Below are 23,747 nucleotides of genomic sequence, written 5' to 3' on the forward strand. Positions count from 1 at the left end.
CGTCTGAACCGTCCGTTCCCCTTTCAATCAATTCAAATAGTGAAGGAGCAAACCAATCACTGGCCTCATCAAGGGGAAGAGGCGGGCACATCTCCCGGAAGCGTTTGTTAAAATCCCTCCAATCAGAGGCTCGGCGCGGGAAGTTTGAATGTTGCGGAGGCTCGGCTGGTAGGCGTTCCTGCTTTGGAGGCAGTGGTGGTCTTGAAGACCGAGAGAATGCCTTTATTTTAATTTGGTTGAGGTTTCACGCTAGAAGTTGCCTCAGGTAGGTGGGTGCTGGGGAGCTGGAGGGAGGGCGCTGGCCCGCTTCCTTCTGAAAAGTCTAGAAGGATCTTAAGGACCGGCAGCTGCGAGCTGGACGCTGCTCACGGGAGGCTCCACTTGGACAGTGTTACCTGTCCTACCCCCGAAGCTGATGACTCAGGTCCCCAGAAGATGAACTGTTTGTTGCCTTGATCTATGTAGCACTCAGCGTTTGACCACCGGGGAGTAAATACTTAGCATCCTTGGTCCTGACATTAAATTTCAGTGTCTCCTCCCAGATCCTGTGACAACTAAAAACGCCCGGGTTGAGAACCTCTAGGCAAGAAAGACTAAGGCATTCTAGACTTTCCAGCTGGAAGGAACTCCGGTCAGCCAAAGAAGAGAACTTAGATGTAGTTGAAGAGCCAGACTGCCTGGCTTAGGCTCCCATCTACACTACCTTTTAATTGTGCCAACGTGGGCAGTTAATTTACCTTATTTGTATAACGACGATAATACTTAACTACCTTTTAGGGTTTAGGTTATAATTAAATATTAGCATTAGTGTTCTCTGTCTCTGTCTCTGTGTGTGTGTCTCTCTGCTGTGTATAGTGCTATGCTGTATTTTAAAATAATACCTGTTTTACTTTTTGATATTTAGCAAATTAATACTTGTGGGAGGTGGCAAATCAGAGGAGAGTTTTTGATGAAAAGCACAGTCTTTTGTCACTTCCCTTGGGCTTTTCAAAGGAGACTATTATTGGCATCCAAGTCTGACGAATTCTCCTTTTTTACACTCTGTTGATTGCTTAAAATCACATAACATTTTAATTTGTTGCATTTCTTTTGCAGATTTCTCTTTTATCTGGAGTTTTCTATTGGACTTTCTTAGTTATTGTTGACGACTTTAGTGTACTTATAACTTTTTCAACTTCCTAATGGCAGACCCTCCCCCTTTCCTTTTCTTTTTGTTTTAAGCTGGCAAGAATTTTCTCTGGGAAACCAGTTCTTTTTCACGTTTGGCTTGGCCTCTATACCAGCTGTAGACTTTCCATTTTCCTTTATTCTTTTTGTCAGTTGGATCCATCGTTTGTTGGAACCCATGACATCCTTTCTTGTCCTCCCTTGCGTTACTTGAATACACTGTCAAGGGTCTTTCTACAAAAAGAGTATATGCCAAGTAAACTATATGATTTTTTACATAGCCGAAAATAATTTTATTCTGCTCTCACAAGGGCAAACTGATATGATTATCCTTCTATATAACCATGGTAATTTCTTCTGAAAACCCTTCTTTTTCTTACTGTTGTATATCCAACTACCTATTTATCATCCCTACTTGTCTAATCGGCATCTTGTGTGGTTTTTATTTGTTTGTTTTGTTTTTTGGCTTGAGAAAAAATGTCAGACTGCCTGCATTCATCACCAGGGGAAGGTTAAGAAGCTATTCTGTATACTGTCTTTCACTTATTTTCCCTATTTCCACCTTTAAGTCACACTATTTTGTAATGTTCTCTACAGTAAGCCTACAGCCTCTTGTTTATATTATGGACTGTAGCTTCCTGGGCTTCACTTCACTTCAGCTGTGAAACAAGCTCCTATTTAGTACCTGAAAAAATAGGTCATAGTGTCATCTTTTGATAACCTCCTTCCCACACTTCAGTGTCATATATTTATTCCATTTTGTATTTCAATGTTTTTATTTCAGAAGGCTCTGAGGTTGGAACAGGAGGTGAACTGGACTCTTTAATTTTTTAAATAAAATGAAAATCCGTGTAAGTTGGTCTCTCTTTTCCCTGACAGGATGTCTTCGTCACATTTTGCCAGTCGACACAGAAAGGACTTAAGTACTGACATGATTAGAACTAAAATTGCTCATAGGAAATCACTGTCTCAGAAGGAAAACAGACACAAGGAATATGAACGAAACAGACACTTCGGTTTGAAAGATGTCAACATTCCAACCTTAGAAGGTAGACTTCTTCCCAAATTACACGAGACATCTCAAGAGCTTATTCCCGAAAAGGCCAGTGTCAAGCCAAGTAAGTAAAGCTTTATTGTAATTTTTAAATGCTTTGAAGAGTGAATAAAAGTTGATTTAATAACAGAGGTTAAAAAACCCTGACTGGGGAGCGGCTGGTTAGCTCAGTTGGTTAGAGCACGGTGCTCTTAACAGCAATGTTGCTGGTTGGATCCCCACATGGGCCACTGTGAGCTGCGCCCTCTACAACTAGATTGAAACAACTACTTAACTCAGAGCTGAGGGATCCTGGAAAACCACATTTAAATAAATAAAAAAGTTTAAAAAATGAAAAACAAACTCTGACCAGAAGAATGGAATTTTGTAATACCATTTTGAGTAACTTGATGTTTTCTGCTGTCTATTTAAGATACAGGCTAGGCTAAAGCTATTTTAGCTAGGATAAAGCCATTCATCTATGGAATATTATAACACTTTATTTTCTATATTGCCTTATATAGGAATTCTAAAATTCTTCTGGTGCTTGGGTAAGAAATTTTGACAAGATAAATTGATAAGGGACATAAAAATAGAACTGCTTGAAGAATCTATAAAATAAGAATACTTTGCCAATGGAAACATTTCTTAGAAGGGCAAAGAATTCTTCCTTGCAGTTTGCCTAAAAGGATTTGGGGTCATTAGGAAGGAAAAATCCAACTGAAGAAGAAATGTTCTCAGCAAAAGATAAAAATAGAGGGTCTTATTGTAGCAGCTATATACGATGTCAGAGGGGTAGTAGATTGGGGGGGGTATCAATTTGTGAGGGGTTAGCATCTAAATTGTATTTAAAAGCAATCTAAATACAATTTAGATGCTAAGTATTATGTTGCTTTGTACACCTGAAAATAATAAAAATAAAAAAGAGGACATTGAAAAAAAATAGTGTCTCAGAAGGTAAGGAATGCTATAGAGCAGAAAGAACTGGGAAGCGACTTGTATTTAACCAGAAGGAGTCACTGGACGCCTACTTAATTGTGTTTATATAGCAGGCACTATGAGCTAGATTGCAGTGAAATAAAGCAAGGATAAATGACGAAGAAATGGCAGAAAGATAGCATCTTCTTAGACATTGTATAGAGAAAGAAATGAGATGTGAAGTTGTTTAAATATTCACTGCTTCAATTTTTTCATTTTTCCAGGACTAGTGTAATATATGGCATGTACAAGACATTCAACATAATTGAGCTCAATTGATTCTGTGAAAGAGGGGGTTGGGCTAAAATATTTCTTTCAGATTTATTATATTTGTGATTCTAAATGAGAGCGAGAGAAAAGAATTGGACAAAAGTGCTGTAGGGTTCTTTTTGTTTCTGAGATGAGGTGATCAGTGCATATTTGAAGGTCAAAGGAAATGATTGGTTGTCAAGGAGGAGAGAGTAAAGAATAACATCTCTTAGGAGTTGGGAGGAAATGAAAATTGGGCCATGGAATGATGCAGAATGATCTTTAATGGAAGAGCTAGACATTTTTTTGTCTGCGTTGAGGTGATGTTATTCTTCCTAGGTTGGCTCCTTGCCTCTATTCTTGCCTTCTCAAATACTCCATTCCTTGACGAAAAGCTCCCAAATGAAAGTCTGACCTTGTCAATATGCTATTAAAATATAGCCTTTCTTCATTTGCCATTTACAAAGGTCTAGAGGTGGAGTGGGCCTGGTATGTTCCAGAGAGAGCGAGTAGGTGAGCATGGCTACGGAAGAAAGAACAAGCGGGATCAAAGAACTGAGGAGCAGTGCAAGTAAAGTAAGAGTTCAAACAGAAGAGAGTGGTATCTTAGAAACTGAGTGAAACGAGCCTGTCAAAGAAGAGAGCCTGACTGTCAGTGCTTCTTGTTAGGTCAAGTTATATTAGAAGTGAGAATTTGAACTTGGCTGTGGCAGTGATCTTGATAAGTAGTTTTGGTGGAGTGCAGTTCAGGGAATGAAAGCCACAGAGGCATGGGTTGAAGAGAGAATGACAGCACCACCTAGGACATATTCTTGCTCCAAAAGTTGAACTTCAGTCTAATCAAACCCTCAGATATAACTTCCAGTTTATAGAAAACACGAGGGCTAGAGGAATGAACAAAAAAACAGGAGAAAGCAAACAGACAATTGTAGAGTGCGGAACATTCTGTAGTACAACTGACTAGCTTTTGTCAACAAGGTAATGACACAAATGAAAGATGGGGAGGAAGATCTATTTTAGATGAAGAGATTTAAAAGGCATCTAAATACAATATGTGGATCTTGCTTGGTTCCTGATTTGAACAAACCAATTCTTAAAAAATAAAAGACCTATTTGAAACAGGAAGTCTAAATTTGGTCCCTATAATAGGTGATAACATGAATCACTGTTAAGTTTGTTAGGTATGATAATGGTATTGCGATTATGAAAGAAAATGTCTACTTTTAGAGGTGCATGCGGAAATATCTATGGATGAAGTTTTGCGAGTAGAATTTGTCTTCAAAAGTTCAGAAAAAAAAGCAAGTGCAGCAAAATGTTCATAATTGTTGAATCTGGATTATAGGAATATGGGGGTTCATTGTATTCTACTTGTGTGTATATTTGAAATTTTTCATAATTTTGAAAAAAGTGAGGAGGAATGAAAGGAGAAAAATTGGAAATAGGGATATAGTAAGTCTTGCGAAGAATTTTGCCTTATACTGAAATAGAGAAATGAGGCAAGCAGCTAGATGAGGGTGTGGGTTGGGAGGAATTACTGCATGTTTGTAACTTTGTGATGGCAACAACCCATTATAGAGAGGAAAACAGGTGAGTGAGGGAGGGTAACCTGCTGGAAGAATGCCTTCGATTCGGTGAGAAGGAATAGAATCTAGAGCTAGTGGAGGGGTTGGCCTTTGGGAGATGCACACTCAGCTTGTCCAGAAGGGCAGGTGAAGTATGTTGGCTCAGATACCATGGGAGCTTTGAATGCAGATGGGAGAGGAGCTGTGTCAGGTTTGAGGACAGGATAATGTATGAAATCGTAATTCAGGTGAATGAGAGAGTATTGAAATGAGAAACATAGGTTCCAACTGAGAGGTTTATAGTCATAAATAGAAAGAGATGAGGTAGCATGCTTTCGTGTATTTTTTCAACCCAGTTATGTATTGTTGTTGTGAGGTAAGCAGCGAGGGCATTTAATCAGAGTTAAAATTTTGTTAGGGTGCAGCACAGTGAGAGAGGGGCTAAAAAGATGAAGTAGTGATTATGATGATGAATCATGGAATCCAAATTAGATAAGAAGAAACCTGAGAACACAAGGGGAGGTAAGAGACAGTAAAAAGATGAGTGTAGGTCAGTAGCGTGTAGGTCCTGGTAGAGGCTAAAGGGCTGTTGGGAAGATATGGTAATCGGTGGATAGCTTGAGGTTGGGCTTTTGAAGGAAATAGTTATTCACTGGTAATAATGAAGGCTCAAGTGCCTGTTGTCTCACAGATGAATACAAGTATGACCAGATATTGGTCCTCTCAGCCCTTGAAGTTTCTGGCAGGGCCAGGGGTGGGTAGCGCTTTCTCTCTTTTGGTTGCATTTGATCACGGGCAGACTCTGTTTGCCCCAGTGTGCCCTGTCAATGTTATTTTTTATGTATGCCAGGACACGAAAAAGGTTGAAATATTGGTATGGATGTGACTGTGGGAATGGATCACTGAGGTATAGTAGAAACAAGATCCTTGGAGGAAAGGAAGCCCAAGAATTGAGAGGCAAGGTGTTGGAGGGGGTCATCAACATTTATACAAGAATGGAGACAGTGACAGTGAGGAGCTAAAGCCTTCAAGGAACAAGAGAGAAACCTGGAGGGTCTATAGATGACACATTGGGGTACTTGATAGTATGATCTGATGACATGAAATGTAAAGCTGAGCTCTTTTAGTGCGGAGGAAGAAATAGTGGGAAGCAATGATGGGGACACCTCCCCGCTTTAGGCCCAGCGATATTACCAGTGTGGGAGAAAAAAAGTAGTCAACCACTTGAGAGGACAGCTAGGGACGCAGTGTCTTCAGGGGAGAGCCAGGTTTCAGTTAGATCAAGAGATAAAGGGAACTATCAGAGAAGTTGGGTTTTTTATTGACGATTGACCACTTCAGCATTTGACCTTTTACACGTTCTGTTCTCTGCCTGGATTATCTTTTTTAAACAACTTTATTAAGGTATAATTCACATGCCATAAAATTCAGCCATTTAAATATATGCTTTTTTTTTTTAGTAAATTTACTGACTTGTGCAGCTATCTCCCTGGATTATTTTTAACCTTCACCTAGTGGGCAAACATATACTCATTCTTCAGAACCCTTCTCAGGTATTCTTTCTTCTGAAAAACTTTTCCTGATCTCCTCAAACAGGTTTGTGCTGATACGCTACTGTGTGCATTCTCTTACTATGTATTCCCTTCTAAGCCAAACTGAAACTACCTGTCTCCCCACGGTATGATACTGCGATCCCTTCAAGGACAGAAATTCTCTTACTTATTCTTACTGCTTAAGAACGTCTGACGACATAGTAGCCACTCATATTTTTCAAACCAGTTTAAATAAACATGAGGATATGTAGGTAGAAACCTAAGCTGAGAATCATAGATGGGAGCTAGAGAAACTGACAAGTAGCTTTAATATCAAAGGAAAAAATTATGTTACCCCAAAACTTAGTGGCCTAAAACAACAAAAAACATTTATTATTTCACAGAATCTTTGTGGGTCAGGAATTTAGGTGTGGCTCAGCCGGGTGGTTCTGAAAGTTGCAGTCAAGATGTCATCCAGGAATGCATCTGAGGGCCTGAGTGGAACTGGAGGATCTGCTTCTAAGATAACTCACTCACATGACTGGCAAGTTGATGCTGGCTTTTGGCAGGAAGCCTTAGTTCTTTGTCATGGGGACATCTCCTTTGGCTGCCTGTGTCTTCTTAAGGGTCCACATGACCACTGGCTTCCCCTAGAGCAAGTGATCCAAGAGTAAGTAAGGCAAAAGCTGGAATGTCTTTAATGTCCTAGTCTTGGAAGTCATTTCGATGGTACTTTCTTGGTTACACAGGTCAGCTCTATTCAGTGAGGGTGGTGACAACACAAGGGCATAACTACCAAGAGGTGAGAACACGGGAGATCAGCTTAGAGGCTATCATAGAATTTAATTAATTTAAAAGTAGAATAATATAGAGCACACAGTTAATAAATATTTGAACAAGTGAAGGCAAAAGGAATAGAAATTTTAAAAGAAAGGGGGTTGAAATAACTTGTAATTAGAGTACTAAGGAATTAACAAAAAGTTTCTAAAAGTATTTCTTAGTAGCAGTTGAAGTTAGACAAAATGATTTGTTAGGCATTTGCATAATTTGTTATCTGAACTGTTTTATATACTGTGTTATGTATTTTTTTCTGCTTAGGGTCAGTGAAAACTCTTCTAGGTGATCAACGGAAACAAATGCTCCAGAAATACAAAGAAGAAAAGCAACTTCAAAAGTTGAAAGAGCAGAGAGACAAAGCTAAACGAGGAGTATTTAAAGTGGGTCTTTATAGACCTGATATGCCTTCTTTTCTTTTATCAAACCAGAATACTATGAAAGCTGAGCCAAAAAAGGTAAACTTAGTATCCTAATTTGATATAGAAGAATAGTTCTGTTTAACATGAATTTTCTTTAAGAAATTACACTCGATTTTAGCCAAAAGATCAAGAAACAATTCATTAAATGATTAAATGACTAAAATAACCAGTTCCCCTTAGTCCCCTTTATTCACTTATCTAATTGGTAGGAGGTGGGGATGATATAATAGAAGATGAAAATCAGGTCTCTCAATAAAGCTATAGGTGGACCGAGACAGGATAAACCTAGGAAAGTGAGTAGAGCCAGGCTGATGAACAATGAATGCTATGCCAAGGACCTAGTGTTTATCTTGTGGGATATAGAGAGTAACGAGGGCTTTTAAATAAGGTGGTACCATTATCAAATTAGTAATGCAGGAAGATTCCCTGGCCTTGAAGATTATAGTCTGGAAAGGGAAGCTTTTATGGATAGGAAGACCAGTTGTAAGACTATCTTAAAAGAGTGAGACAGGATAGGTTGACTGAGCAGTGTGTTTCAAAGGAAGAAATAGGTATAGGACACCTTTAGAGATAAATTTGAGAGACCAAGTAGATAGTGAGGGGTAAAGGAAATTTAAGAGAGAGAAGATGATTCTGATGATACTAGTTTGAACAACTATATAATAAATTATGCTGTGGTTGAAAGAGATGAAGGAGACAAGACAAGGAACATGTTTAAGGAGGTGCATTTTAATTCCCCCCCTTTTAAAAACCTGTTTGGACCACCTAGATAACAGGCAGTGGAATAAAATTTGGAAATCAGGATGGAGATACATGCTAAAATGTGGGTTTAGGATGTACTGGGAATATGGATGGGTGTTCAAGCTGTAGGACTAAATGAGACCATTGCGATAAGGATACATAAAATTATGAGAGAGGGAAGTCTAGAGAGCACATTCAGGTGGGCAGAAGTGAGGTACCAGTGACAGGCTGAGAAGAACTGGTCAGAGTGGCAAGAGAGCTAAAATGGAGGATAGCTGTTAAAGGAGGGGTGATCTAGAAGCAGAGAATGGTTAGTGAGTCAAGAATAAAGTATGAACAGAGGAAGTAGTTTTGTAAATTAGGTTGTTACTAGTGATTTGCTATTTTAAAGGTATGTGTAAAAGATCTCATTTTAAATAATATGTTTAAAAGATCTTGTTGACTGTGTACTTATTCCTGATTTAAATAAGAACGGAATAACATAAAAGCCCAAGATGTTGCCTAGTTTTCTTTGCTTCATGAATCTCATTGATTCATTTGACAGATCTTTATTTACTCTGTGTATGATCTTAGGACAATGTAGAAGAGACCAAATTAATAGAATGTAGCTCAAGGTGGAAAGATACAGGTAAGTATATTCTATATATGTTAGAGGAGGGAGAGATTGTTTATGTTTGGAGGAACATCAAAGAAGACCTCTTCAAGTTAATCTGGCTTTTCAAGAAAATGTAAGATACCAGTCATTGGTCTAAACTGTAAACAACTATTTACAAAATGTTATATGTAGAAGGAGAAAGACACATTGTGTTACATAATAAGATTCACCAATAATTGCTTTTAATTCTACGTAGACAACAGATATTGCTGAATTTTGCTCCCTTTATGCAAAAATTCTAGTTTCTTTAACGTAGGTTTTCACTGAGATTTGGTGAAGAAAATGGCTTCTCATCTGAAGAGAAGTCTGATTATGCTTCTTAAGGAATTTTACAGAGTTGGTAAATGTCTTACCACTTTTTGATCAGTCCTTGTGAACTTTTTTCCACATTTTGCAATCAAATCTCCATTTTCTTATTGACAATGGACAAGAGCATAATCATGAGATTTGAAGGCAAATTGTCAAAGCTAGGAAAGTAAGCTGTATAGTATCTTTTCATAAACAAACACCAAAACATCCTAATACTCTAGTCTGTTCATATATCCACTTCCAAATATGTCTAACTAATCATATTAATGAGGATTCCTAATAGTTGGAAACATGATTGGAATTTTTTCTTTCTCCTCACAGAAATATGAAAAAGTTTTTAAGCTGTTAACTTAAACATAATTTAAATCAAGCCACAACCAGGAAAACTAGTAATTTAACCATTATTTTTGCCATAAATGATTACAAATAAAGTTTAACTTTAAAATGGGAACTGTATTTCATAATAAGACATGGAAGTAATTTTGTGAGTCCATTTTAAAAACTATTTTATCTTCTTTTGACTGTTTTAAGGCTGTTCCATCTTTTGTACGGATGACAAGGTCAAAAGCCAAAGAGCAAATGGAGCTAACTAAGGTATAGTTGATAGTAGATAATTGTTGCTAAAATGATTAATTTCCTTTCTTTTTTCGGAGTAAATACATTCATTTTTAATCTAATATCAGCTTCAAGTACAGTGATTATTTTGCTATAGAGTTAATAGTACCCAAATCACTGTTATTGGTATGGTGACAGAGCAATTTTGGCCAAATGTTAAGAAAGTATTCACTTAAAGTAGTCTTTGCCCAGGCATTCCTTATGACATCAATACCAAGCTTTGTCTTTGTGTCACACTCTTTTTTTTGTTTACTGGACTTCTATTATACATTCCATGCCACCATAAAATGCAAATAGGAATATAAAGCACATAGAGTGGGTGTTATAAACTTATGGGTCTTCAAAACACCATTATGGATAAAGTTATTAGGAGGAGTACTAAAATAAAGTGAAGCGGGCAAGGGGGAAGTAGGATGCCTCTTTGTCAGGTGAAGTAGCTAAGTTTCGTATTCAGTAAAGTTTTAGTCACTACCATGCTCTAGGCTCTAGGATAGTGAACAAAAACAAAATTCCGTTTTTTTCATGTGAGATAGGCAACAAAATAAGGATGTCGTTTGTGTGATGGTCATAAGTATTATGGAGGAGATAAAAGAGAAGGGAGATGGGGAGTACTAATGTAGGTGTAGAGTGGAATTTTGACTGGGCCTCACTGAGATGGTGGCATTTGAATGAAGTCTTTACGGAAAGAGCGAACTATGGCAAAGAGCTTTCTGTCCAGGAGAAGAATTTTCTAGGCAAAATTCAAAGGTCTTGAAGTGAAAACATGCCTGGTATGTTAAAGGACTCTCAGATGATTATAGTCAGCTCTTTCTAATAGCTTAGGTTATTAGCATTTTCTCAATTCTATGATTCTAAAAAAGCTTGTAAGAAAACTTACATAATGGAAAACTTTTTTCTTTACCCCATTTTATTTGGGGTAGTGGATTTTTTGCTGGGTCATTTACAATAGTCATATTTCAGATGATGGGTCAATTTACAGATTTAAAATGTGGTGGTTTGATTCATTATGCAATTAAATCACACAGCACCTAATCTTTTAAATAGATTAATAATGGGAACGATGTTCGAGCAACTCTACCTGGTCAAAGACAAACTTCTGAAAAGAAAGTGTTGGACAGAGAGAAAAAAGGTAGGAATATTAGCACTTATAAGCTCTGAAGTTGCCACAGTAATTTAACAATTACAAAAAGCATTTGATTTGATTACTTTTTCCCACAGCTTTACAGCCTGAAATGTCCACATCGGTGAGAATGACTCGATCAGCTGCTCAAACAGCAAAGCAGATTGCCAGAACAGTCTCATCTACTACAACAAGAAAGCCAGTGACAAGAGCTCCTAATGGTAAGAACTGTTTCTTGAGTAATGACTGAACTAGAATGTTTCGGTCCTTGAGGTTTTTTTGGGTTCAATTTTTAAAATCAACATGTACTTCTTTGAATAGGAGAGGAGAAAATGGGAGATTCCAATTCTTGAAGGTAGGTTCTGTGCCCCAACATTCTGGTAGCATACATACAGTGGGTCCTCAAACGTTGAAGTACCCGAATTGGTGTAAGCCATGCTTCAAAGTGAAAAATTAATAGCCCCAGTAAATTACAGTCCATCCATTTGGTGGAATACTGTATAACCATTTAAGAATGTTATGAAAGAACATTAATGACATGGTTCATGATATGTTAAGCGGGGAAAGAAAAAGCAGGTCAAAGCCTGAACAATATGATTATTATAGTTCTAATATATGTATGTGAATATGTGAACATTGGAAAACAACTGGAAAAATATACCCTGAAGTATCAATAGTGATTATTACTGAGTAACGTAATCTTGGGTGATTTTGTTTTTTGTTTTTGTTTTTTTGATTAATGTTGTTTTTGTGCTCTTATTTATTTTCCTAGTTTTCTATAATAAACATGTATTCTATTTTCAGAGGCAAAAGGTAAAATACATTAACACCTTTGTTTTGTTTTGAAAACAGATGGCCTATGATTGGCAGGAAATTTAATCTGTTTTTATCCTATTTTATAATATGACTTTTAATCTTTAAGACATACATTCCTATTGTTGCCTTTTTTTCCTTTCCCAAATCACCTAGTACTTTTAATGTAGCATTTTCTGTCTGGTCAAAATGGATGACTTCTTTTATTTTTATTTTAGATAATGAAGCAGAAAGAAAGGCAACAAATCAAGGCAGACCTGCCAAAAAAATAGAAACTAAACTTGACAAGGTAGAGTATAAACATCTGTTGGTTTCTACCGTGTTTCCCCGAAAATAAGACCTAGCTGGACAATCAGCTCTAATGTGTCTTTAGGAGCAAAAATTAATATAAGTAAAATAAAACCGGGTCTTACGTAATATAATATAATAAAATATAAGACCAGGTATAATATAATATAATATAATATAATATAATATAATATAATACAATACAATACAATACAATACAATACAATACAATACAATACAATACAATACAATACCGGGTCTTAAATTAATTTTTGCTCTAAAAGACACATTAGAGCTGATTGTCCGGCTAGGTCTTATTTTCGGGGAAACATGGTGGCTACTTTGAAAAATCTTGTTGCTACTTTCATAAAGTTGATATTAAGCATAAAGAACTGCTTTAAGATGTTAACCTACATGTGTGTTAACACCTCTTGAACCATAAAGAAGCATAAGAGGATTTACTGTTGTTTTTCAGGTATCTTATACCCAGAGCTTAATAGGTAGAGAAACCATAATTTGGTTAACAAGAGATAGAAAATGTAATAAAAACACATGACAGGAACCTTCATATGAAAATTAGTTTTAATGGGGTAGGGTGAAATGCATTGACTTTGGATATAATTAAGCCTGAATTTGAATATTGTCTCTGCTTCCAATTAGCTATGTAAACTTGGGCAAGTGTTGAGTTTGTTTTCCCATCTCTAACATGTAATACCTACATGGACTAGTATTAAGAATTAAATAACCTAATATTCCTGATGTCATCTAGCATAGGGCCTAGTAGAGTCTTCAAACAAGAGCCACCATTTTGAAGACCCAGTTCCTTGGTTTATAATCCATGCTACATTTCCATAATCTTAAAAAAAAAAGTTATGCCAAAGTGTAAGAAACCTGACCAGATCCTTTCTAAAAATCAAACATAGAACCTCCAGAAAGGCAATATAAGGTAAATATTCACAGACAAGCGCTGCACTTTGTAGCTCCTCCCTTGAGATTGATTTTCTCCTTAAGGATTATCACTAGTTTTTACATTCACTCCCATGCTGGCCTCAGGGACAGTATTACCCTTAAACTCTTGTCCAGGTTGAAATACTCTGGTTTCAGTTCGTATCTCATTAAAAGTCAGAAACATAAAAACCTCTCAAATTTATGTTAAAATGAGTGAGTGGGACGGGTGAAGGTGGTCAAAGGTACAAACTTCTAGTTATAAAATAAGTAAGTCCCGGGCCGGCCTGGTGGTTCAGTTGGTTGAAGCGCGTCCTCTCAACCACAAGGTTGCCGGTTCAACTCCCACAGGGGATTGTGGGCTGCGCCCCCCGTAACTAGCAACAGCAACTGGACCTGGAGCTGAGCTGCGCCCTCCACAACTAAGACTGGAAGGGCAACAACTTGAAGTGGAACAGCACCCTCCACAACCTAGATTGAAAGGACAACTTGACTTGGAAAAAAGTCCTGGAAGTACACACTGTTCCCCAATAAAGTCCTGTTCCCCTTCCCCAGTAAAATCTTAAAAATATATATATATATATATATATACACACTGGAAGTACACACTGTTCCCCAATAAAGTCCTGTTCCCCTTCCCCAGTAAAATCATAAAAAAAAAAAAAAATATATATATATATATACACACACACACACACACACACACACACACACACCAGTTTCCTAATATGGCAGGGAACTGCCCTGAACATACATTTAAAAAAATAAAATAAAATAAGTAAGTCACGGGGATGGAATGGACAGCATGGGGACTATAGTTAATTATACTATGTTGTACATTTGAAAGTGGCTAAGAGAGCAGATCTTAAAAGTTCTCATCACACAAAAAAAAGTTGTAACTGTGTGGTGATGGATATTAACTAGACTTCTTGTGATTATTTTGCAATATACACAAATACTGAATCATGTTATACACCTGAAACTAATATAATGTTATATGTCAATTATATCTCAGTGAATAAAAACTAAATTAACAATTAAATTGAGTTGAAAAAGAAAACATGCTTCACATTTTTATGGTTAATCTTACTGTGTCGCACTGAAAAATATTTTTGTTCATATGATAAAGGATCTGGTCCTTGACAATAGTAGTCATTGAATAAACATTGGATTTCTGATTCTCAAACCATTGTAATTATGCACATAATTTAAGTAAAAAGATATGTGTTTGTTAGGTGAGTAAATTTTTCCACCTTTGTTTTCATATATTTTGATTTGTTGTTAATACCTAAAACCTATTATTTATTTCTTTTAGTAAGGACTGATTCTCTCTCTTTCTAGATTATAGCAATGGTTTAGTGTAGCTGGTCTTCTGATTCCATATATATATTTAATTGTATTTTATTGTCTCTTAAATTATGTACATGGAACGTGTATCTCAACTTTTACATTTTCAGTCCTGTAAAAATTGGTCACATTTATCCTCAGAAGAAAATTTCTCACTCTATTTTGTTTTTACTCATATCTAGGTCATTTCTTTTCAAGTTGATGGTGAAGAAAATAATTTGCATTCACAAACCATTGCAACAAATGGAATGGATCCAGACGGAGTCTTATCAAAAATGAAAAACTTGCCTGAGACAAATACTGCAAAAATGAAAGGAAAGAGTTCCTTTGCACCTAAGGATTTTATGTTTCAGCCACTAGATGGTCTGAAGACCTATCAAGTTACACCTTTGACTCCCAGAAGTGCCAATGCTTTCTTGACACCCAGTTACGCCTGGACCCCTTTAAAAACAGAAGTGTAAGAAAGTAATATTAATGAATTTTTTGCTAAGATGGGTAACAAAATGTCTTTCTTAGATTTGGCCTTTTAAAAAGTTATTTAGTTAGTAAATGATGTCAATAATAAATCATGAAAATTTGGTCTTGTAAAAAATTTCTTCCGAAGGCTGCAATAATGTTTGACAATTTTGATATTTCCTATGCATTGTTATTATTTTCATGTTACACTTTGTGGTTTTTTTTGCTTTTAATAAGTGATTTTGTTATAATACTTAGAAATAAATTTTTAGAAAGAAGCAGTTGCTATAATGTAGTTCAGATATGGTTTTGTTTTGGGTTGTGTTTTTTTGCTGAGTGTTAATTTAGAAAAACTACCTCTAAAGACAAATTATTAACTTGCAAAGTGCGGGGGGTGGGGGGGAATCAGTTGGAATCTTTTAAAAGAAAAGGACAAGGTTGTTTTGCAAAGACCGGCTGGTAGAAACTGCTCAGCACCATGTTCTATTAAGAGATCTTCAGAACCTTTGGATCTCATTACAGTTAGTAAAGATGGACATTCCCACTATAAGTATTTTAAAATTTTCCCCTATAGAATAGACACGTTAAAAAAAAAAAAAAGAGGGTTGGCCTGGTGGCTCAGGCAGTTGGAGCTTCGTGCTCCTAACTCCAAAGGCTGCTGGTTCGATTCCCACATGGGCCAGTGGGCTCTCAACCACAAAGGTTGCCAGTTTGATTTCCCTCAAGGGATGGTGGGCTGCGCCCCCTACAACTAGCAATGGCAACTGGACCTGGAGCTGAGCTGCGCCCTCCACAACTAAGATTGAAAGGACAACAACTTGGAAAAAGTCCTGGAAAAATACACACTGTTCCCCAATAAAGTCCTGTTCCCCTTCCCCAATAAAATCTAAAAAAAAAAAAAAAAAAAAAAGGTATTTCCATCTTATCCCAGGTTTTTAAAAAGCAACATAATTTTGAAATCTTTTAGCTACATGGGGTTCATGTTTCATGAAATATATTTTTGCTGTTGTTTTTAGTGATAAGACTCAAGAAGCAATAAAAGAAATTTGGGCACAAAAATGCAAAACTTACTCTGCCAAGACAGTGCACCAAGATTCAAATAAATTACGATGTGCTTTGGATTCTCTCACAGTTTGGAATAAAGGTATGGTATTTCAATTAAATTTTTTACTTTTCTGGATTATGATTTGTTAGAGATTTGTTATAGAGCCGTCTCTTCCATATAGTTCAGGGATGTGATCTCGGGGTCAGAGAGATGGAAAAGCATGGGGAAAGATCTGGCGGGGGGTTGGGGGGAGAGAGAGAGAGAGAGAGAGAGAGTTGGAATGAGAAATACAGACTGAGAAGAGGGAATAAATGCAAATTTGAAGAGATGAAAATATTGAGAGATACTTTAGAGGAAATGTGTTGAATGAAATCATTGAGAGAAAATTTTAAAATTCTACATTGAAAAAATTGAAGGATTTAAAACAATTTGTTTTATTGAGGAGGATGTCATTTTAGGAGTTGTTGCTTTGAAATTTATATGTAACATTTTCTTTAATCTATAGAAAATGTCTTAAGTAAAGATCAAACTACTACTAAAAATTCAAATGGCCTTCCAGTAAAAGAAGTCCCATCATTTGAAATAAATGAAGATCAGCTATCTCAGCCACAGCATGATGTGCCATATTTCAGGTTTGTCCATTTGTTCCTAGTGTAAGAATTTTGTTTTAATGTCTAGACATTTAATACCAAAATTAAACTATTTTAACCTTAATATAATAGATGAATTTGGAGGAAACTGACTTTGTGTGATTTTCATTTATTTTTTTAAATTTTTAATTATTTTTCAATGGCTACTACATTTATGTGGTTCCTAATTCAAAAGGTAGGAAAAGGTACAAGTGAGAAGTCTTTTTCCCCCACTGTCTCCCAACCCCATGGTTCGAAGCTTCCTTGGAGGCAAGTGTTATTCATTTCTTCTGAATACTTCCAGAGATACATAGTCCATATGTAGAAAAACATAAACATATAGTTTTTCTTTTTTTAATATAAACAATAACATACTATTCTGTTTTCATTTTTAATGTAGGAGACATTCCATTTTAGTCCTTAAAGAGCTTACTCATGTTGTTCTGTGTGTGTGGTTTTTTTTGTGATGGCCAAGTAGTATCCAATTCTATGGATGTACCTCAGTTAACTTAATAGGTCTCTGCTGCTGGTTATTTACATTGGGTTTATTCTATTATATTAAAGAAAACCTACTATATTCAAAGAAAACCTTGTATGCTTTTGAGTTCTCTCCTGTGAAAATCGATAAAGACCTTGATTTACAGTCCTTCCTCCCTCAAGGTATGGGAGTTTCTCTTTTCTCATACCTTTTTTCCCCCCACAAACAAAGTTAATATTTGTTTTATAAAAGAAGGATATTGGGAGGTGGTAGGAGGCTCTTCATTCCACTAAATCATGAGATAGGATTATGTTTCTCCCAACTGCGAAGAGTAAAAAATTGACATCCTGTTTGGGAAACCTCAACCATGTCACCTAAATTTCTTGGAGACAAATCAGATGGCTGCAATTGGAGACAGGCCCTAGCATTCCACATCATACAGGAAATGGTTATGTACCATTATTCTTGAGTGAATGTAGCAGGAGAATTCTCATATCTTTTCCAATGCAATATTAACAATTTTTTTGAGCTTTACCAATCAAATAGAGGAGAAATATTATCTTACTATAGCTTTAATATTCATTTGCTCTATTCTGTATATCTTTTAATATGTTTGACAGCCATTTCAACTGTTGTTAGAACATAAGGTTTTAGAATCCTAAGGGATTTTAGAGATTAGCTAGTTTATTGTATTGTTCAACTGAGACATTGAGGTAATAAGCAATTTACTCAACTGAATAATGACAGATCTAAGCCACATCTCCTTTCTCATTAAGTTGTTCTCTGTCATGCCACTAGATGTAAACAGCTAAATTTTTCTTCTAAGAAACAATAACTATTGTCAGTTTTTCCTGCTAGGATGCTTTATATAAAGAAACAGATTAAATTTACTTTAGGCCAGGGTTTCTCAACCTTGGCACTATTGACATTTTAGATTGGATAATTCTTGTTGTGGGGACTGTCCTCTGCACTATAAGCTGTTTTGTAGCATCCCTGGCCAGTAGCGCGCCTCTAGTTTATGACAATCAAAAATGCCTCCAGACATTGCTAAATGTCCCCTTGGGGGCGAAGTTGACTCCAGCTGAGAACCACTGTCTTCGGACAGGTAAAACCTAGTAATTAGAATCTGTAAGGCCCTATCACTAATTTCAGATTTAGCAGTTTTTAGCTTTAACTTACTCTTGGCAGTTGGATTGGTCCTAGTTCCATGAACAATAATGGAGAACTAATAACAGAACTAAAGAATTTCTGATTCTGTGCGGCCGGATGGCTCTGTTGGTTAGAGCGCAAGCTCTGAACCACAGGGTTGCTGGTTCGATTCCCACATGGGCCAGTGAGCTGCGCCCTCCACAACTAGATTGAAGGACAATGACTTGGAGCTGATGGGCCCTGGAAAAACACTATTCCACAATATTCCCCAATAAAATTAAAAAAAAAAACCTTTAAAAAAAGAAAGAATGTCTGATTCTGTTCAGCCTCTGAAAAATAACACTAGAAACAACTAGACATATTAGCTTGAAAAGTGGGCTCTTGACATTAACCATCCACGTAAGTTTCAGATGTAGAAGGATGGACATATTTGGATATCGACTTGTATTAATATTTATGTGTTTTAATATACCACAATTCATAAAATAAGTATCAACTCTGGGAAATTAATATTGTATAAGTGTGGTACTAATACTTAGGTATTCATCTGAGAAACATTTGTAAAACTGAAATAAATGTATGTCATAATTTTAGAAATATTCTCCAGTCAGAAACTGAGAAATTAAATTCACACTGCCTTGAATGGGAGAGGAAGCTTGAACTGGACATTCCAGATGATGGTGAGGGAACATTTATATTTTTTTATCTTATATTTATTTTAATATGGTTACATTTATCTGAAACATCAAAATCTAGTGTTGTCCAACTTTATACTTTTATTGTCAGTAAGAATTTTGCTAATGTCTCTGTGCTAAAATGATATATGACTTAAAATGTGTAAATAATTAGAATATTGACTATCAATCCTGAGAGTTAGACATATGTCTATTATTAGATTTTCTTGATATGACTTTATGAGTGACATCCATATCTGGTGTTGCTTAATTAGGCAAAAATATTTTCTGAATTAAAATTACCTAAATCAACATGGAGCAGATTTCCTGAAAAGTTCCTTAATCTTACTTATTTGGGGAAGCTATTTAGAAAAAAATCATTTGTGTGCTGTCAGTGTGAAGCCCTTTTTAAATACTGATGTGCAATGAATTTTTTGATGTTAAATTCTTATAAAATACATGTAGAATGCTATTTGCTGTTTGAGTAGACTCACACCAATCCACATCATTAAATATACTGAGAATGAATATTGCTAATTTTTAGCAATAATTAAAGCATATAGTTTATATTATGCTCAGTATTTGTACGACAACATTTTGTAGTAGATATTTTTTGTTTTAAGGTAAGAATTTGAATCTGTAAGCCCTAAGATATTTGGGGTGAGATCTCATCAGCTGGTTGGCTTGCAATAAAGGTCCTGTTTTGTCCTTTAACTTTTAAAAACCTCTTATTTCCTTTAGCTAAAGATCTTATTCGCACAACAGTTGGTCAAACAAGACTTCTCATGAAAGAAAGGTTCAAACAGTTTGAAGGACTAGTGGATGATTGTGAATATAAACGAGGTGAAAAGGAGACTACCTGTACAGATCTGGATGGATTTTGGGATATGGTTAGTTTTCAGGTAGGTGGCCAAGTAATTTGAATACCTTAACTTTTGAATCTGTTTTTTAAAAATGAGATAATAGATATATTAAATGAGATATTAGACAGCACCTTTATAAACTGTAATATACGTCTAAATTTTAAGACTGATATCCCCTCTCCCCATATTATCAGGATAGTTTCTATATGGCTTAGAAATGGTGATTATATTCAACTGTTGAAGAGCCTATAATTATTCCACATGAGAGAAAATGAGTAAATCCAGTCTTTAGTAATTCAGTTCATCTAGCAGTTAGAAGTTGTTAATAAGGCACATTCTCTGTCCCAGAGGAGTTTTATACTTTTAATGCTGAGTCAGACACAATATGTAATTCCAATCTAATGCAAAAAATGCTATGATAGAGGGAATTACTGGGAAGATCAGTAAAGGTATGGGAGGAGATGGCACTTTCTAGCTTTCTGAGGTTATTTTAGAAATAAGCATGTAAAATACTCTTTTAAGAATTAGTAGCCAACAATCACTAGACATTTGAGGAAAGCCTCAAACTTGAAACAAAGAGGCCAAAGCAAACATAGGAAGAGACCAGACATTTCATCTGCCAAATAAGAATAGCTATTGAAAAATGAACATTCAGAGAACAACAAAAATAGCTCTTCAAAGTTAAAAACTATGAGAGCAGAAACGTAAGATTCATTATGAAGTTGTGATCTCCCATAAAACAGAGCAAAAAGGAGAAATAGAAAATAGGGGAGACTAGATAGGAAAATTAAGTGGACCAGTCTAGGAAGTATAATATCCAAATAATAGAAATTCCAGAAAAAGATAACAAAAAAATAGTGGTCAATAAATAGTTTAGAATTTTTTCCCAGAACTGGAGGACCTGAGTTCCAGACTGAAGGAGCCCCCCCAAGTGCCTAGCAATGTGAATCAGAGTAGACACACACCAGTGCACGTCATTAAATATAATTGTACAACTCCTGGGAGAAAGAAAAATCTAGAAGCTTTCAGAAGAGTGATAAAACAAATTTCATACAAAGGGTCAGAAATCGGGAAGAATTGCCTTGGATTTCTCAATAACAACATAGAAAGTTGGGAGAACAATTCCCTCAAACGTCTAAGAGACAATAACTTCCAGTCTGGATTTCTATACCCAACCAGTCAAGTGTGAGGGTAGAAAGGTACTTTTTAAGACACATAGTCTCAAATTTTACCACCCATGCATCCTTTCTCAGAAAACTGAGTACCTCATAAAAATGAGGGAGTAAGCCAAGGAAGGGGAGGAAGCGGAACCAATCCCCAGAAAGGAGCTAAGGGAGTTGTGGCTGAGGTGAGTCAAGAAGGTGTGCAACAAGCTGCGGAAGCTTCTAGTTCAGACTGGCGGAGGAGGAGGACCAAGGGCTTAGCAAGATCTGTCTCCGTGAAGCGGAACTGAATAGAATAACTGATTGGTTTGTTTTTTTAAGTATATTAAGAGAAAACTTATTTGTAGAGTTTAGAGGTGAATTGATAGATACATAAAAAAATAAGCAAATAAAAAGCAGAACAATTTTTAAATCTAGAGAGACAAGTGAAGAAATAACAATAATCCCAGTAATTTATATAGTTCAGAATGTGAATAAGTGTTAATATAGCCATAATAATGTAAGCATTACCGTATGACCAGTTTTAATATATGCATATTTTCCAGTTTTTATAATAATGAATTGGTTCACTAGCATTCTTTAATGATGACCAATTAATTTTATGTTTTTTAGTATCATTATTAATTTATGGATTTAAAGATATTTGATGTGTTTACATTGTTTACACTTTACTGACTCTCATTTCCAAGTTTTGGCCAGTGGGATCCTCTTCAAGTTGGCTTCTGGAGCCTTTATTTTTTAAAGAACAGTGTTGAGGTATAATCTACATATCACAAAATTTGCCCATTCTAAGTATACAATGTCAGTGATTTTTAGTAAAATTTACAGAGCTGTGCAACCATCACCATAATCCAAATTTAGAACATTTTCATCACCACAAAAAGATCCCTCTGCCTGTTTATAGTCAATTCCTTTGCTACTCCTATTCCCAAGCAACCACTAATCTACTTATTATCTAAATATTTGCCTTTTCTGGAAATTTCATATTAAATAGAACCATACAATATATGGTCTTTTGTATCTGGCTTCTTTCACTTAGCATGATGTTTTTGAGGTTCCTCTATATTGTGGCTTGTACCTATACTTGGTTTCTTTTCATTGCTGAGTAGTAGTTCCTTGTACGGATATAGCATTCTTTATTCACCAGTTGATGGACCCTTAGGTTATTTCCACTATTTGGTGGTTATGAATAATCTTCTATGAATATTCACATACAAATCTTAGTGCAGACTTATGGTTTCATTTCTCTTGGGTAGATGCCTAAATATTCCTGGATCATATGGTAAGTTTGTGTTTAACTTTTTAAGAAAGTGCCAAACTGTTTTCCAAAGTAATTATACCATTTTATATTCCCACCAACAATGTATGAGTGGTCCCATTTCTCCACATCCTCACCAGTTCTTGTTATTGTCCGTCTTTTTTAGTAGAGCCATCCTATTGGGTGTGAAGCATCTCACTGTAGGTTTGATTTGCATTTCCCTAATGAGTCATGATGTTAAGCATCTTTTCAAGATCAAAAATAATTTAGGAGATTTATTCATATATAACATCCCTTATGTAGATTTTGGAGGTTCATAAGACAAAAATAATAATAAACAGTTTTACCATAGAATTCTTGATTTGAATTCTAAATCGAGAATGACTTAGTCTAATTTTATATGTCACCAGTGCAAGTCGCTCTCAATTTTTTCGAAGCCTCAGTTCATTAGTTTGCAATGTTAATATGGTTAGCATTACTCTGATAAACTTGTATACTCTATTGACAGATAGAAGATGTAAACCAAAAATTCAAGAATCTGACCAAACTTGAGGAATCTGGATGGCAAGACAATTATAATACAAGCAAAAAGTTCTTTCGGGTAAGTTTGTGGTTTTCTAATATAGACCTGTCTACTTTAATGAATTTTCATTTTTAAGATTTAAAAACATTTAACTTCAGATTTTTCATCATCTTGCAAAATAAGTTTCATCTATTACTTACGATATTCTGATTGTCTTTGAAGAAAGAGTAAGGAAATGATCAACACAAAATTCAGGGTGGATATTTCTGGAGGGAGAACGGTGGGGCCTGTGATTAAATTGGGGCACCCTGCCTGAGAGCTTCTAAGTTGCTAAATAGTGGGTATGTGCATATTTGTTTTATTTAAACTGCTTATATATATTTTTGTACTAGTAGTAGTAAATTTATATATACTTAATATATGCCAAATATTGTTCCAAGTACCTTATATGTATTAACTGATTTAATCTCCACAACAGTTAGTGCTATGAAGTGGGCACTATTATTTTCTTTTCACAATTCAAGAATCTGAGGTCCAGAAAGAGTAAATCATTTGCCCCAGCAGAGCTAGGTTTTAGGCCACTCTTTCTCGCTCCCATATTTTTAATCATTAGGCTATGCTGTCTCTCTGTTTTATATACTCTTTTGTGTGATATATTTCAAAATGAAAGAATGTTTTAAATAGAAAATAGGAACAGTGGGCTCTTTAGAACCTCTGCTTTGTTCCATATTCTTTATCTTGTAAAATTTCCTGTTTTCTCTGTAAAATTGGCTTTGTTGACATGATAGGTTCTATTCTTACATATTTGTAGCAATTTTTTTTTCTAGTAATGTTTTAACTCCAAGTTTTTGGTCCAAATGGATACTTCTCTAACTTCTTGGAGCAGTCAGTTTTTCTTT

At 35.7% G+C, this 23,747-nt stretch overlaps 1 protein-coding gene across 4 annotated transcripts in view; it reads left to right on the plus strand.

The window, feature by feature from the left end:
• Nucleotides 1-23,747, plus strand: part of DLGAP5 (DLG associated protein 5) — a 69,792-nt gene that overhangs the window by 32,644 nt on the left and 13,401 nt on the right. For 2 of the 4 annotated variants that reach the window (XM_019725754.2, XM_074327451.1), the window contains exons 1-13: nt 138-265; nt 2,047-2,285; nt 7,620-7,813; nt 10,014-10,076; nt 11,142-11,226; nt 11,316-11,438; nt 12,249-12,319; nt 14,793-15,067; nt 16,083-16,210; nt 16,617-16,743; nt 18,962-19,047; nt 19,783-19,943; nt 22,834-22,926. In XM_019725754.2, the coding sequence (XP_019581313.2) occupies nt 2,048-2,285; nt 7,620-7,813; nt 10,014-10,076; nt 11,142-11,226; nt 11,316-11,438; nt 12,249-12,319; nt 14,793-15,067; nt 16,083-16,210; nt 16,617-16,743; nt 18,962-19,047; nt 19,783-19,943; nt 22,834-22,926 (1,644 nt within the window). In that variant the 5' untranslated portion in view covers nt 138-265; nt 2,047. Of the gene's footprint in view, nt 1-137; nt 266-2,046; nt 2,286-7,619; nt 7,814-10,013; nt 10,077-11,141; nt 11,227-11,313; nt 11,439-12,248; nt 12,320-14,792; nt 15,068-16,082; nt 16,211-16,616; nt 16,744-18,961; nt 19,048-19,782; nt 19,944-22,833; nt 22,927-23,747 lie in introns of those variants that run through there. The other 2 variants (XM_019725755.2, XM_074327452.1) reach the window with 2 other exon arrangements.

This window comes from Rhinolophus sinicus, linkage group LG03 (assembly GCF_036562045.2).
Source record: "Rhinolophus sinicus isolate RSC01 linkage group LG03, ASM3656204v1, whole genome shotgun sequence".
NCBI lineage: Eukaryota > Metazoa > Chordata > Mammalia > Chiroptera > Rhinolophidae > Rhinolophus > Rhinolophus sinicus.